At 50.7% G+C, this 16,214-nt stretch overlaps 1 protein-coding gene across 1 annotated transcript in view; it reads left to right on the forward strand.

Annotated features, from left to right (window-relative positions):
• The first annotated feature begins 2,934 nt into the window (after positions 1 to 2,934).
• The window catches only part of LOC119374994 (rho-related GTP-binding protein RhoU), a 105,830-nt gene continuing 92,550 nt past the window's right edge, over positions 2,935 to 16,214 (forward strand). The window contains exons 1-2 of the mRNA XM_049411118.1: positions 2,935 to 2,992; positions 4,250 to 4,356. Coding sequence (XP_049267075.1) covers positions 2,935 to 2,992; positions 4,250 to 4,356 — 165 coding nt within the window. The remainder of the gene's footprint in view (positions 2,993 to 4,249; positions 4,357 to 16,214) is intronic.

Raw genomic sequence — 16,214 nt, forward strand, 5'->3', positions numbered from 1 at the left:
TACTTTAGACTAAGCGATGATGTCGTGTGATGACGCCACCATGTGACGTCACGTTATGCGATGTCACGAATTTTGGCGACCGGTGACGTCATTATGACGTTAACTGGTTACGTCATCTTACGTTGATGACTTTTTTGCACCACTTGTGTTGACGCCGGCGGTCGCTTTTGGCGTTCGATGAGCCACCTAAGGCTTCCGCCTTAAAAGATTACAGCCCTATTTAAAGTTTATCGTTAACTCTGTTTTCGAGATGATTATACTTTGTTTGGAGAGTCGTGGGAGGTGCGATTCTGCAAAAGAGAGCTAGCGTGTATCTTTAATGGGAGTTGTATATGTGGCCAGGCACGAATGACTTAAAACGAGTAACAGGTAATATATGTATGCATATTTTTTTTTAGAGTGTACACGGTGATAGCTGATGCTCTCCGCGGCTTTTAAGGTTTCTTAATGCGGGGACATTTTACGGGGCTGTATAATGACCGGCTTTCGTTCGTGATGACTCAACATTTCCGGCGTGCCATTCTTGCGTGCACACGGGCAGTTGGCGGTATACTGATCTGATACACACAAAAAAAATCGAAAAAAAGAAATTCAGCCCTTTGCACGCCGTGAGAGTCATCGGGCGGCGAAGCTGAATGCGCGCGAGCGTAAGTGATTGGCTAGCGAGATGACGTGCGTGGTCATCGTTAGCGTCATCATAATTTCAGGTTGCTTCATCATCATCATCATCATCATCTTTATTCACTTCCTTCTCTGGTCACGTGACCTGCGTGACGATTACTACTACCGCATTTACTACTACTACTACTACTACTACTACTACTACTACTACTACTACTACTACTACTACTACTACTATCACGACTACGACTGCTGCTACTACTACTACTACTTATACGACAACGACGGCAGAGGGTAGGCTACACCTTGGCTGTAAAAGATGATAACAAAGAAGTAACCGGTGGCTACTGCAGAACGGAAGTAACCCTGTCGCATGCAACCCTGTTACGTGTTACGGTGCTGTATATATGATGCCTGAATATAATTGCTTCCTGCGTGGAAGGCTCCCCTCTCAATGCGGTCTCCCAAGCGGTAAAAAGAAAAAAAAAATGCTTTCAGAAACCACGGGCGGGTGCGATCTCCCATCCACACAGCGTGAAGGTGGGCGTCAAGCGTACAATTCAGAGAGAGAGAGAGAGAGAGGGTGGGTGCAGAGGGGGAGGAGGAGAGGTAGGAGGTGGGGGAAGCAAAAGCAAGCGTGGTTGGTGGCAGGACGCGTGGGAAAAACGATGGCGGACGCGCGCTCCGTTATTATTAAAGCAAGCGCGCTACACGCGAACGGCTGCTATTGCTGCTGCCTCGGTAATCCGGTGATGCGGGGCTGTTGCGTTACGCGAGAGCGGTTTTCAAGGGGGAGCGACTGCGCAACTCGGAATGAGAGAGAGATCGAGGGAGAGTGGTCTATAAACTCAACTCTTTGTTTGTTCTTGGCAATTTTTTTTTTTGTCATGTTACGCTCTCGCCCTCTCCGTGTCCGCAATGCCCTATTTCCGCTGCTTTCGTTTCATGACAGTAAAGTGAATCAGCTTAGACTTATAAACAATAATACTCTGAAAACTCTACCGCCGTTAATTTTATCATCGTAGCTTTATGAATGGAAGAGTAAAACTTGGAGTAGGCTTCAGCTTCGTCTTCAGGAGTAGAACGCGATGGCGTAACCGGGGCCCGTGCGCATGACCTTCTCACACGCTCGCCAAGCTTCGCTTCTCGCTGGACTGTACACCTCGACCGTATCGCGACGAAAGGAACTTTTCGCCGTGTTTAAACTATCCCCGCCGAATGCCTACTTCAAGTACAGTAGCGGAGTACCCACTAACATCATATTTAGTTATTTTGCGAATTTGCCACGCACCCACTACGTGTCCGTAAGGCTTTACGTGCACTTGCTCATTTTAATTACAGGGTCGACCAGACCTAAAGTGAACACTTCATTATTATTCAAGCTGGTAAAACTAGAACGTTTGTTCTCCTTAACGAGAGAAAATATCCGTTGGATGACAGCTAATTACGGTGTACATAAACCATGAATACATAAACCATACTTTATGTATGTTCGTGCGTGCGTTTGTGTGTGCGTGTATATATACGCAAGCAAAACTGAAAAATTTCGGGGGGGGGGTGTTGAACGTGCCCTCTCCCTCCATAGAAATGGGACGCGACGCCGAGTCTACACGCCACGCGCTGACGCGTTGTAACGCGTACGTGTGGTTAGGGCTTTAGGGTATGTGGGATAAACTGTACGGTGGAAACCTAACGAATGTCGCGGTAGCTTTCTGTGTGTTTTTACTTTAGAGATCGTTATTCTTTAGGTGAACGGCTGTCATCGAGTTCAAACTCGGTGACGACCATCCGCGATTGGGTGTTCGCGCTTGAATTTGTGTCGCCCGATTGGGTTTGCTCAACGGGGGCTTCTAATTGGTCCTTTCTGTTTGGTCTCTCGCATGGTGTCGGGACGCTTCCAGAGGGGCCCGAAGGTAGTCGCGCCGGAGACACCAGGGGAGCAGGATGCAGCGAGTGCTGCTCAGATTTGTTGGAGTGTAACGTACTGTACAAGTGTGTAAAACGTCTAATTATGGAAACTTAAGCCAAACAAATCAAATTAGGAGAATGTCCGTGGATTTGCTTTGTGTTCGTGTCATCTCTCCGGCGGCGAACAATTAGCGACAAGAACACTACGCTACAACGGTGTCGATAAACGCAGTATTAATTTTCCGAGTCATGTATTAAACATTACCTTCTATGAGGTCTTTAATACTAATGAGGTGTTCACCATAGATGTGCGCGACCCTGTACATATTCTTATATTCAACGTACGCGAAGCGGATTTGCACTGAACTAAATCGTGCTTCCTTCCCTCCGATCAGCGTCCAAGCGATGAGTCGTGCATCGACGGTGAATGCGGCCATTGGGGCTCGCCTCCAACTCGCGTCTGGTCGGCGACAAAATCAAACAGTGCCTCCTATCACATATACCAACGTGGTCGCATTGTTTACTCCGGACAGCCGCAACTGGGCGACACAGCGGCGGCGGCCACCGCCGATAAATCCTGCAACCGCAACCCGCACGCTGCTTCTCCCAATGCAACGGCAGCTGTCCGTGCAAAGTCCACGGCTCTCTTGCTCTGCGCGTGAGTGCGCAATCGCGCGTAACCTCCAGCTCCTTCGGTGCGGCGTGCCAATCTAAATGCGTGCAGCGCGGCGAGGGGTGTAGAAATTTGTGCTCGTACACATCTTGGAACTGTTTTCTGTTTTTCGAAGCGCCGCGACGCAAACACGCCAACAAAAGAACTCACAGGGTCCCTTACGCATTTGCCTAAAACGACACGAAGGCGAAAGCCATTTTCTTCTTCTCAGTCGATGCGTTGATCCTCCGCCGCCACCCTCCGAAAACTTTCTGCACCTAACGTGGTACTGCACTGCCTCCGGGATCATCGTAGGCATTGGAAGCTTTCTGCACCTCGCGTGGTTTAGCAGTGCCTCCGGGATCGGCCCACCTTTGACCAAGCGACGACGTCTTGTGATGACGTTATCATGTGACGTCATGTTATTTGACTTCTCGTGATGACGTCATCGCATGATCATGATTTTTTGCATCACCCGCGTTCAGGCAACGCTAAAGATAGCACGTGAAAATCTTTACTTAGACTGAAAGCACTACCTGTTTTGTTATGCACGCAACAATACATTTTGCATCAGTGTGAGTTTAATGTAATGCGGCATCTACCACTGCCACTATCTATATGTTTTCTAATCACAAAATGTCAAAGCTTTATATGTGTGTTATACATGATGTTCCTGCTATAATGATGTATTGTCATGTGTTTTATATTTGTTCCACACTTGTATTTCTTTTTTTTTCTTTTTTCCGCTTCTTTTTCGAATGTACCCGCGCCCCTATGTAGGAGGGCCCTTAGGGGTATTTTGAATAAATAAATTAATAAAATAAAACGCTAAAGTCAAGTCTCTTACGAGATTCTCGTTAAACTATACTTTGACGTTTTTAGTAGACTGCACTGTTTCGCGGCAATCAGTAGCATATATGATTTGCGTACTTTTGAAGGGTAATTTATTAATTACACGGGAGGCAACCTTTTTCTCTCTTGTGGTCCCTTGAGCCTCAAGACGTGCTTTCCTGTGTCCATTGCTTGCATTTCGTACTGCGTGCGAATGAACGCTGTAAGCTATAACAGATTCACTTTCTTTCTTTCTTTCTTTTCTTTTTTTCTTCTTGTTGCCAGTGGTGGTGACAGTGGACAACCAGCCCATCCGTCTGCAGCTCTGCGATACTGCGGGACAGGTGAGTCGCGTTCTATTTACTTGTACTGCTTTACCATCGCTATTATTTTCCCTGTCTAATCACAAACATCGAAGTTCAACTTGTTTGTGTGCGTGTGACACGCATCTCGTCTTGTTGTGTACATATGTTGTGCCAAAGGGCGGTCTTTCGATTAAAAAAAAAAGTTATGTAGATTATTTTACGGGTGGCTTTCGTTGCCGCCATGTTGGGCTTCGAGTTGCCGATTTGTATCTTTAACAACTAAAACAACGGTTTAGTTGTAAACGAACAGTGTTACGATAGACGCATATACGCATGAAAACGGTTGACTTGCTGCATTCGACTTTTCAGAACGTTATTAAGTCACGTTGCAATACACGAATATTAGAAAACATTCGCTTAACAGCCCAAGGATGGCGGTGCCCATGTGTCTTACGTAAAATCGCTTATAGCAACATGTATTCGGCAACGCGTGGACGCAATTACTTTCAATTCCTGCAACAGCCCCAACGGGGCTGCGGTATCTAAAAAAAATAAATGACATAAATAAACGGAGGCTATCTATGATAGAGAAGTTGGCGAGTTGAAGCGATGCATACTTGGTAAATCAGTGCGAACACGACGGAGACGCAAGACTAGAAGGACACAGGATGAGCGACACAGGACAGCGCCTGTCCTGTTCACTTTTCTATACCGTCCCTTGTCCTTTGCGCCGTTCAACTTCATGAGCGATGATCCTCTGTCATCCTGTGTCCTTACCGTCTGGACGTGTCTCTGTCGTGATCGCGCTGGCTTTCCATTACGGGAGCGTATATACACGCAGAGGCTGAGGAACGTTAGAAAAGCGCTATACACACACCGCGTAGGGGCGGTGGTCCACGCGAATTCACGCGCCTATTTATCAGCTAGTTTCGAAACTCTGCCGGCACTTAAGGGGAGAGAAGGAATGGGAAAGGGGAGCTGAGTCACGTGACCCAGGAATGACTCCCCCCCTCCCCTCCGATGTTGTATACACGTATAAGGCTCTCTCGTTGGGGCCTTTTGCTTCTTGGTATCCCTGGTACACCATGCGTCGTTAATCCAATAAACCCCGGATAATACGAAGAAAAAGGAGGTGGAAAGGAGGGAGGGCCTTCTTCCGGTTCTTCCCCGCAAGAGTTACGGCGCTCCTGCACCGGTAGTGACGTGTGGCTTGACCTCGTGATTGCCTCTCTGCGAGAAGAACGACTGCTTATTCGCTTCCGGGAACTGTAGCAGCGGCATCTTGAGGATGCCCGTCGTAGATATAGAGAGGCGCATATATATAAGCGGCCATTAAGTAACCCCTCCTCTACCGCCCCTTCGCCCTTCCCTTCAACCTTCTAGCGTTGCGTATATAAATGTTCTCGAAGGGATGGAGTTGACTCTGTGCACACTCCGGCCTACCCAAATTACGTGCAATGCCACGAGAGCTTGCAGATGTAGAGAGGCTGGTGCGAGCCATAGTTTCCTGCGCAAACCACTAGGGTACTTGCTGGCGCTGCGATCGCTTAGCCTTTACCGTGTAAAAGTAAGGTAGTAAGCACGCATGGATCCGCCTAATTAACAAGAACTGACTCCTTTACTTGGTTGACTTGCATTGCTTGAACTAGTGAGCCCAAGGAGAATACTTGTACAGAAAGACCAAGAGGCGGACATGACACGGCTCTGTCTATGTGCTATGTTAGTTTGATCTTAATTTCTTGCTATATTAGTTTATTTAATTACCTTAATTAGTATAGGTGCTTGGGGTTTCAGGCGTCCTTGTGACCTTACTTTCCTGTTCGTGTTTGTCAATATTTCGAGCAATTATCGCTTTTCTTTTTTAACTCGTGAAAGCTACAAGAACCTGCGCACCTGCAGGTCGCGCCCAATATTAGTTGCAACATGTCGTCCGTGCTCAGAGTGGCGCCTTCATCTGCAAAGCGGCGCCGACAAAGGAAAAATTACTGTACACTCTTTCAGATACTGATATTCTCTAAACCAAATTTAACCTTTGCCAGGGTAACCATTCAAGCTTGGGACCATGGCTGGCATGTTACCGATAAAACGATATGAGGGCCAAGAATTCACGAAGCCGTTTTGGAGCAAGAAAGCTTTTTTTCTTACTGCACGGCACGTGTATAATAATGGCCGTCGAGAATGGATCTGGCTTGTCTCGGCTTGTTTTCTTTCTCTCCGCCTTTCTTCCGGTCCGACTCCGCCCCCTCCTCCTTTCGGTGAGCCCGCCGGTTGTCTTGGAGGAGTCTGTGTTACAAATGGGGCAGTAAATAAGACGAACGGTGCGTAGTGGTCAATCCCGCGCGGCTCGACCCCACACTGATCTTATAAGGTGTGTAGGCCAAGAAGTTGCTGCAGCGTTCGCAAGGCTGCTGGCACGCCTCATGAAAATACATGAACACAGTGGCCAGATCTAGCATGTATGTATACACTAGCGCCTTCTTGTGTACGCTCGAGCGTTCTGCGAAGCGATTCGTTGTGTAACGCGATGTGAATGCTACCCGACCCGACTGCAGGTCGAATCGCTCGAGCCGGATTGCGCGGTATGCGCCTGCAGATGGCGCGGCGAATCGGATTAACCGCTGGCTCGTGCAAAGCGTGAATGCGACCCGGCGCTCGCTGTGCTGGCGTGTCGAATTGTCTCGAAACCCCCGGAGGAGAGAAGAATCGGGGAACGAGTTCGCGCAACGCAGTTGTCGCCGAAAACCCAACCAACCATACAAATGAACAAAAAAGTAGCATCCGTTCCACGCACGGTATCGACAAGTCAGAATGGTAATGTTGTTATGCATGGGGTGCTTATAGGCCCAAACATAGGCTTTTGCTCAGGGGGCTCAAGGGGGGGGGGGGGGGGGAGGAGCGTGCTCCCCTTGTAATTCTTCTGTGCACTGTATTCTGATTGTAAGTGCCTCAGTGGGAGGTTGTATGGGCTAGGGGGGAGGGGCGATTCGGTGAAACTTCGCCCCCCCCCTCCCCTTTCTAATGGAGAACACTGCGCACAGCTATGGGTCTGAAGTCGTGAACACCTATGGTCTAGCTTGCCTACCTACAGTTGCAAGGCACATTTCTTCGATGTATAGGTCTACGGACTGTGGTTCACTGACACCCGACGGTTCGTTGTTCTGCGGCTCGGTAGAGTTACAGAGAGGGGGGCGGAGGCGTTAACGAGCACCGAAGAGTGTATAGCATGGTAGGCTTGCCTACGTACACCATGCTATTCCGAGTTGGTGTGATGAAAAACGAAGCGATAAACACAGTGCGCTACAGATATGCGTGCAGAATATACCACGGCCGGACTGGACAGGCGCGCTAGCGCGCACGCGCGTCTTTCCAGTCCGGCCGTGCCGAGAATGAACAATCTCTCTGAGATATTGCAATTTAAGCGCGGAAACTTGTGCCACTCAGTGCTGTTATTTGAAAGTACAAACATCGCGCGAATCTCTTTGGAACGTCACCATGTGACGTCATGCCATGGCGACGTCACAAGGTTTGGCGATCTGTGATGTCATGATGACGTCATATGATGTAATGATGTGACATCATTGCTCGTAAAAGGTCTCGTGGGTGCTTTGTCTCGCGCACGGGAGCGCCATTATGGCCAATTAAGGATTTCGCCTTTAAAAAGGCTAAACGGACAGAGAACACGGAACTGTCAGCTGGCTCTTTTACATGCACGACTCGCCGTACTTTTAATGTGGTGTTTGAATTTAGATTAAGAGAATAGAATGAGGGCAAAAGACGAAAAATACAGCTTCAAAAGAAGTAGAATGAACGCACAGAATTAAGCCCAGGTGATTAAGTCCCCGACTGGCGTAAGTATGTAAACGCAGGCCCTTGGACACAAGTGAAGGCTACCCACAAACACAATAAAAAAATACCACATTGCGGTTGCTGCTTCCGGCTCGCCGAGCTACTTAACAACGCATGCGAGCGTGTTGTGCTTTTTTATGGTTTATGGCGACTACGCAGCACTTCACCCTCTTCTCCCTCTCCACCCCCTCTTTGCACTCGAACTCTGCCTCTCGTCGAAATTAGCGCCTCATTAGTGGGGGAAACGCTGGGCCACTCCGTTGCTAGCGCTCGCTGCAGTCAGGCGTGCACTGTGCGTTGGCTTGCCGCATAGCATTCGCGTTTTTTGTATGCTTCCAGGCAAGCCGACGGCATAGTTGCCCTCTCTTGGCTTCGGCTTGGCTGTAGCTGTATACTACGTAGCTGGTGCGCTAATGCGTACGTCTCCTAGACGACTGGCTGCGGAGCTATTTAAGACGACGGCGAAAGGTTTCGGCGAGTGTTGTATAGTACGAGCTTCGTCGGTGCAGGAGAGGATCGGGGAATCCCCCCCCCCTCCTCCGTTGCATCGTTTTGCGTGCTGCTATACTGCTCTTCTCGGTTGTTTGTTTGTGTGACGACTCACGCTGCTTATAGATACCCCCCCCCCCCTCTCTCTCTCTCTCTTTTTCTTTCTGGCTCTAGTGCCGTAATTGCGTATAACTGCGCACCATCTTCGCCAGCTCTGCGTGGGCCCTTCTTCCTTCGTGTTTCTTTCTCTTCGCGGGGAGGGTGCAATGACCGAGGAAATGCGAAGCGCTGGGAGACGAGAAAAACGTTAGGTCGTCGTCTCTGGCGCGGGGGGTGGGGCCGGGTCAGGAAACTGGACCGCTAAGCGGCTTGTGTGTTACTGGGATCCGTCTGTGTGTGTGTGTGTGTGTGTGTGTGTGTGTGTGTGTGTGTGTGTGTGGCCGCATACCTTAGTAGTACCAATAACCTGGTGCATTTTAATGCGATAGCGTTAACGGGCTCGTTTCGCAGAAGTTTCGGCAATAATAACATAATAATCGGCGTTTTACGTACCAAAACCACGATATGATTATGAGGGACGCCGTATAGTGGAGGGCTCCCGAAATTTTGACCATCTGGTGTTCTTCTAACGTGCACCTAAGTGTAAGTACACACGGGCCTCTAGCGTTTCCGCCTGCCGGGATCCGGTCGGGATTCGATCCCGCGACCTTCGGGTCAGCATTCGAACACCGTAACCACTAGACCATCCACGGCGGGTTACAGAAATTCCGGTGTCCGCATCGTTGGTTGCGAGCGAAAAATGGGCGTTGTGTGCGAGCGAGAAGTCGCGACGGAAGCAAATAACGAAAATCATGTGTCCGAGCCGTAGCGTTACCGCATGTAATACTGCGGGGCAGAAGCGTATACAGAATCGCACCAGACGCCACGCCATGTGAATTGTCCAGCGAGTGGGTGGTTTAAAGGCCCGCCGCCCATTACAAAGCGCTCGGGCATAATTAACCGGTATCATCAGTAACGGCATCAACACAGCGTGCAGCTGCGTAGGTGCACGTGTTGCCTCACGGACGCGTAGTGGGTACTTCGCTCATTCGCATAGATTGATGAATGAGGGCGTAGTGGGCACTTCGCAACTTCACTTGCAGTAGACATGCTATAGGATAGATTAAAACGGCTAATGTTACGTACTGATGTTCCCTTCCTTGCGGCATTGTTGAGGTGTCCACAGATAAGCGAATGCAAGCTAGCGATTGAGAAGGCGTTGCGAACGGGGACATTTGCGCCATCGCGTTCTACTCTTGAAGGCGAAGCTCAAGCGCCCTCCAAGCTTTCTTAACTGTAGCGTAATGGTTATAACCTAAATTCAAAGAAGCTAAAGTAGACGAAAAAGCACCCTTTCCCTCGGTCGGATCCGAACCCACAACCTTCTATAATTACGCAATCCGAACGTTGTGGATTCGGATGGCACCGTCGGAAAGGGTGCTTTTTTCGTCCACTTTAATTCATTTTAATTTAGGTCATGATCATTACACTACAGTTAAATAAAAACAAGAAATAATGTCCCCTGCCCTCACTTTTGTTAGTTTCAGTGGTTAGGAGAGATGATGTAAGACTACATGTGATCCAGCCTCGTCTATTTAGTATTTATACACATGCAGTCAGAATGCATGCAAGCGCCTCGGCGTCTTCTTTCCCTGCTGCTAGAACGGCACGAAAGATGATCACAGGGTGTAAAGGCGGCCGCCGTCGCTAATGCGTGTTACAGCTAGGCCTTAAACAAGACAAACACTTGCAGCAGCTAGTAGACGACCGGAGGAGCAGAAGGCATTGCCTTTCTTCTATCGTCTGTCCGCCGTCTGCAATGTAGTGCGCGCGTCGTCTGCTCTTAATGGCCGCGGTCGTCTGTTCTCTGCGGTTCTTTCTTCCCTTTCCCTATCTCCAACTGGAAAGCTGGCAAGCGCCACGCTGTCTGCATGGAACGCAAGGTCCGGTGCGCCTGCCTGGCCTTCTTTCTTGCTTCTTCTAACGACGGTCTCTTTCTCATCAAGTACCCCCTCTCCCTCAATCGCTTTCCTTCTCACCACTTGCTCCATCTCTGAACTCGCCGGTGGTTTAAGTAGTACGTCCATGGCCGAAAGCGCCACGCAACGGCGCTCGAAAGAGATGCGTGTAACCTTCGTTCACATCTCCCCCTCGCCCTCTAACTGCAGTGGCTGCCGGCGTGTGCCACATATATCCGTGTATACTCCGTTACAACCTAAAGAAAATGTGGGCTCTGCCCAGAAAACCACGGTGCGCCTGTCATTCACCTGTGACAGACAGTCGTGCAAGGTGGTTTCCGCTCGAGCCGTAAGTATATTTCTCGGCTAATGTAAATACTACGCATATTAATTGTTAAAAGTTCGTCGTTACACAATGGTCCCTCAACACTTAAGTATTTTATCGATTTCTTATCGATGTTTTATCGATAAGAAATTTTATCGATCTCTTCTTTTATTTGCCCTAGAGAATCTCGAGCTTCAAAGCTTTCCAAATGTTCAATCGCGAGGCAAGCCTAAATTCTGACGTGTGTTCGTTAGACGACTGGCGAATGAGTAAGACGCGAGTCAATGCGGTATAACCTGAACAGGCCCGCGCCGGCTGCGTCTGCAGCAAGGTCGTTGACTATCCACGCCACGCACTGCCGTTCGTAGTCGGCACGCTTGCCGTCGGCGCAGCGTTCCGCTTTGCCCCCACTCCGCTTCCCACCTCGGTCCGTCGTTTTTGGCGTTTGGCCTCTCTCATTATTTCGACGTCGACCGAGTCGACATTGCTTTTTTTTACGCTCGATCGAGCCGTCTTATAATCACCGAGCGGAAAGTTAACCTCCTCCGCAGACCTCATTTGCAATAATCTTTGTCCATGCGCTTCGAGTTGTTGACCAAATTCGCCCTCGCGCTGTTAGTTCGGGGCATCCTGATCAGCTCAACTGGTACGGCGACCACCCCGGAAAGGCATTGGTACCGGGTTCGATCCCTGAGCCAGGACGAATTTTTCTTCAACTGAAAAGTTTTCCTTTCTGAGAAATCCGCATGGATTTCCTTGTGGCTTCGTGCTACAAATGCGTCGTTTTCAATCACCCCTTTCGTAACCCTTCTGCCACCTTGAAGCGTTCGGCAGAACTCATTTGCAAAAAAAAAAAAAAAAAAACCCTCACAGAAGTCTCTTGCGCATTCGACTAAAGCCATTTTCTTTTTGTTCTTCTTAGTCGATGTATTGATCCCCCAGCGTCCCCCTCCGAAAGCTTTATGCACCTCAGCCGGTTTTGCACTGCCTCCGTGATCCTCCCACGTTTGACCAAGCCACGATGTCACGTGATGACGTCACGTTATGTGACTTGATAGCGACGTCACTACGTGATGATTTTTGCATCACTCGTCTTGACGCCAAACGGTCAATTTTCGCGTTTGACGAGGCGTGCAAAGCTTTCGCCATAATATAACCGAACTCTAAAACAGGCTTCGAGATGCGCCTGTGTTTTCGGTCAGAAATCAGACGTGGCCATAAACCCGTTAGAGGATGTGGGTGAAAGGAGCAAAGTGGAAGTCGTCAGGTGAAAGCTGTTTCCGCTCCACTCCGGTGAGATTTCGCCTTTCGTGCTTCTGTTCGCCCGTAACACCCCCCCCCCCCCCCCACACACACACACACATACACGCTCCTCTAAAGCTACTTATTTCGTGGACCCGCTCAGGCCGCAACGCAGCTCTGGCGTGTGCGGCTGCGCCTACGTTCCTTTGAAAGGATTCCGACGCGAGCGTTCGTGGAGAACGGACGTGTTGTTCGGAGCTCCTGTGTTGGCGGGAGACGCCGCGGCGTCTCGTGCAACGCTCCCAGTTTCTTCGCCTCAATCATGCGTATTTTTCGACTGTGAGTTTTCTCATGTTCAGTGGCACCTTTCTACTCAGCGTGACCGCGCCGACACCAAGCTTGTCGCAGTGAGTTGATCGTTCGTCGCTCCGTGGGAGTCCAAAGCTCTGAGGCGGCCCACACACGGCTGCTTCTACGGCAGCCATAGCTGCCTCGGCGTGGTTTCCACATCGTTAACTACGGGACCCAAGCAGCCATGAGTGCAAAGGGCTCCCGGCCAATGCACCGCTCTGTTTCGATGGAGCATTTATCCACCGTGAAGCCGTTTTCCATTGAAGAAGAGTCGCGATCGGCGACGGAGAACGCCGCCGGGCGTTCCGCGGCAGCAACGCTGACACCCGAGATTCTCACCACGGGGTTGACATCTCATCCCGCTGTCACCAGTTCTCCCTCCGAACAAACAAAGGACATTTTGACAGGGGAAAGAATGGATGAAGATGCCGCTTCGAACTTTCACGATGACCAAACCGATGACGACGACGCAGGTGGCTGCTGGAAGACAGTTATGAACAAGCGACGCGCCCGCAAAATGAACGCCCACACGGAGACGAAACCATCCGAGAATATTCCGGGCGTCGCTCAGCGCAACGCAGGCAAGCACAGTGGGAATCAACACCTGCCTCGACTTCCTTTGCACGACGAAAAGATCATCCTGCGCCCACATGGCGGACTTTGCCTGGATAAATGGACGCGCCCTGAACTTGCCGGCGCTCTCTGGAGTGCTGCTTGCTTGACCACCAAAGACCGTCAGGACATTATATTCCGACTGCGACCTCAGCAAAACCTAGCGATCATCAGACGTCCCAGTCGCATGTGGCCGACGCGTTATACAAGGTGCGGGAGCTGAGACTTGGTGAGCAAGTTTATCCGATCACGACATATTTTGCAGCCCCAGACAACTCATGCAAGGGTATTGTTCCTGGCATAGTGCCCGGTACGTCGTCTTCCACGCTGGTAGATGAACTTGTGGCTCCTGAAACCCAGACACTACAAGCACGCATGATGGGTCAGACCAACATTGCGTTGGTCACTTTCGAAGGGTTAAAGGTACGTCGCTACGTGCGCCTCTACGGTGCAGAACTTCGTTGCTACCCTCATCGCCCCCGCCAACTGGTTTGTAAGATATGCCACAAGCTCGGCCACCGGGATGACCATTGCCCTACACCACACGTGGTCATATGCCCGACGTGCGGCACCGATAACCCCACCCCATTGCATCCGTGCACTCCACACTGCAAATCGTTTGATGGAGCCCACCCTACAACAGATCCAAACTGCCCTCGGCGGGAAAGGCAGGCTGTCAGCAAGGTATGGGTGCGAAAAGCCCTCGAGAAAGAGCAGCGCCAACTCCAACCCTCCATTGACCCTACGGCTTCAAACAAGCCAGCTGAGACCCGACAATCCCGCCCCCCGACGAAGAAGAAAGAACCATTACGATCGAAGAGCCGTTCGAGATCGCGCGGCAAGTCCCAGACCCGCTCCACGTCCCGGACCAGCTCCAAGTCCCGGACCCGCTCCAAGTCCCGGACCCGTTCTAAGTCCCAGACGCGCTCCTGCGAGGAATCAAGGAACCTACCAGAGAAGCGCCCTCCTTCCCCATCTTCGCAACAACCCTACAAGAAGGCTTTGCAGAGCAAAGCCCATGGCAAGAAGGTCCACGCCCCGTTTGAGAGGCAACGGGCCCCGGAGCAGAACACCTCCAAGGCGGCGGCACCTCGGGAGGTAGGTTGGGTAGAGGGTCCCCCACAGCTTACTCCACCCTCCCAATCACTCCCCAACTCCTCCCCTCATACCACTACATCCTCAACCCCTGATCCTCTAGCGGAAATAGCACGTCTACGTCGTGACATGGAGGCGCGTTGCGAACGCCTGCAAAAGCAGATGGACGCGCTGGTGGCAGACATGGGCGCAAGTATGCAGGCTGCACTGGACAGGATAGAACGCCGAATGGAAACCCTTCAAATAGAGATTATGGAGCAAGTCCAGTTGTGTATCGAACGTACGCTCGCACGTAACGCCGCCATGCAAAGTACCGAGATTAACAACTACAGCGCAAATATGTCACTCGACCAAACCTCTCGTCCGTCAACCTCGAACGCAGGTACACGGCGCCCCCACCCCTACACACGCCCTTCAATTTCCTCCCGCGATGAAGATGGCGCCGTGTGACGCACCGCAACTAGTGGTGTGGCAGTGGAATTGCAGGGGATTCCGCCAGAAGCGGAGTTCCCTGCAACAGTACGTAGCCACATCCACAAACCCTCCCGATGTAATCCTCCTACAGGAACCAAATTGCACGCCTTCTTTATCCGGCTACAACACGCTCTTGGGAGCCTCTCCTCTTGTGGGAGCCCTTGTTTCGAAACATGTCACGTCTCGCGTGCATGCCACTAGTAGTGACATCCCTCACCAAATTATCGAAATAATTACGCAGGGCTCACACAGCAAAAGCCTGTTTATCCTCAATGTGTACAGCTCCCCCCGTTCACGTACGCACTGTTTTCATCGCCTCCTAAAGGAGTTTGGGAATTTCGGACGGGTTTGTGTGGTATGCGGGGATTTTAACGCTCCGCATCCAGTTTGGGGTTACGTCCAATCGCAGGCCAAGGGGACACGCCTATGGAACGACATTTGTAACATGAGGTACACCCTACTGACTGACCCAGAGCGCCCTACTCGAATAGGCAACAGTATATCGCGTGACACCTGCCCTGACCTCACATTCGTGCGCAATACCGGCCCAGTCGTAGCGCATGGTCCTTTAGAAGAGCACCTTGGTAGCGACCACTATATTGTGGCAACCATCCTACCACTGCACGGTGTGCGCAGGCCCGAGCGAAAGTTACGCATTACGGACTGGCTAAAATTCAGGGAACGTCGCCGGGAACCACCTGAGGGGCAAGGGTATGAGTTATGGCTTGACTCTGTCACTGAAGATCTAGAGGCCACCACGCGCACACTGAGTACCACAACCGAGACACCGGACATTGACCCACATTTACTACATCTTTGGGACGCGCGGAGAGGACTCACACGGCGATGGAAACGCCAACGTCTCAATCGTAAACTTCGGAAAAAAATAGACCAAATCACGCGGGAATCTCAAGAATATGCAGAGACCCTCACCAGAAATAACTGGCGAGGATTCTGCAACCGGCTTTCAGGAACATTAGGCACAGCAAAAACTTGGTCGATTCTTCGATCGCTCACAGACCCCACCACCACGAAGACGAAGACATTTCAGCAGCTACACATCCTAATGCATGAGTATCGAGACGACCCCTCGAAACTACTCAAAGAACTAGAAAAACACTTCGTACCGAGAGGCCCGACACCGCACTACCCCGACTATCCCTATGTAGGCGAGACGAACGAATTGTTAGATGCAGATATCACGGTTGAGGAGGTGCGAGTAGTTTTACAAGATCTACACCGTAACACAGCACCGGGGGCAGACCGCATTCGGTTCGCCACACTCCGCAACCTAAGTGATGCGGATATCACCCACCTAACCAGTATCTTCAATGAATGCTGGCGCCAAGGTACGCTTCCCCAAGCGTGGCGACACGCCGAAATTTCAATGATTCCTAAGCCGGGCAAACCTGTTCAAGTAGAAAACCTGCGTCCCATCTCATTAACCTCCTGTATTGGCAAGCTCA

The sequence above is a fragment of the Rhipicephalus sanguineus genome, chromosome 11 (genome assembly GCF_013339695.2).
Source record: "Rhipicephalus sanguineus isolate Rsan-2018 chromosome 11, BIME_Rsan_1.4, whole genome shotgun sequence".
NCBI lineage: Eukaryota > Metazoa > Arthropoda > Arachnida > Ixodida > Ixodidae > Rhipicephalus > Rhipicephalus sanguineus.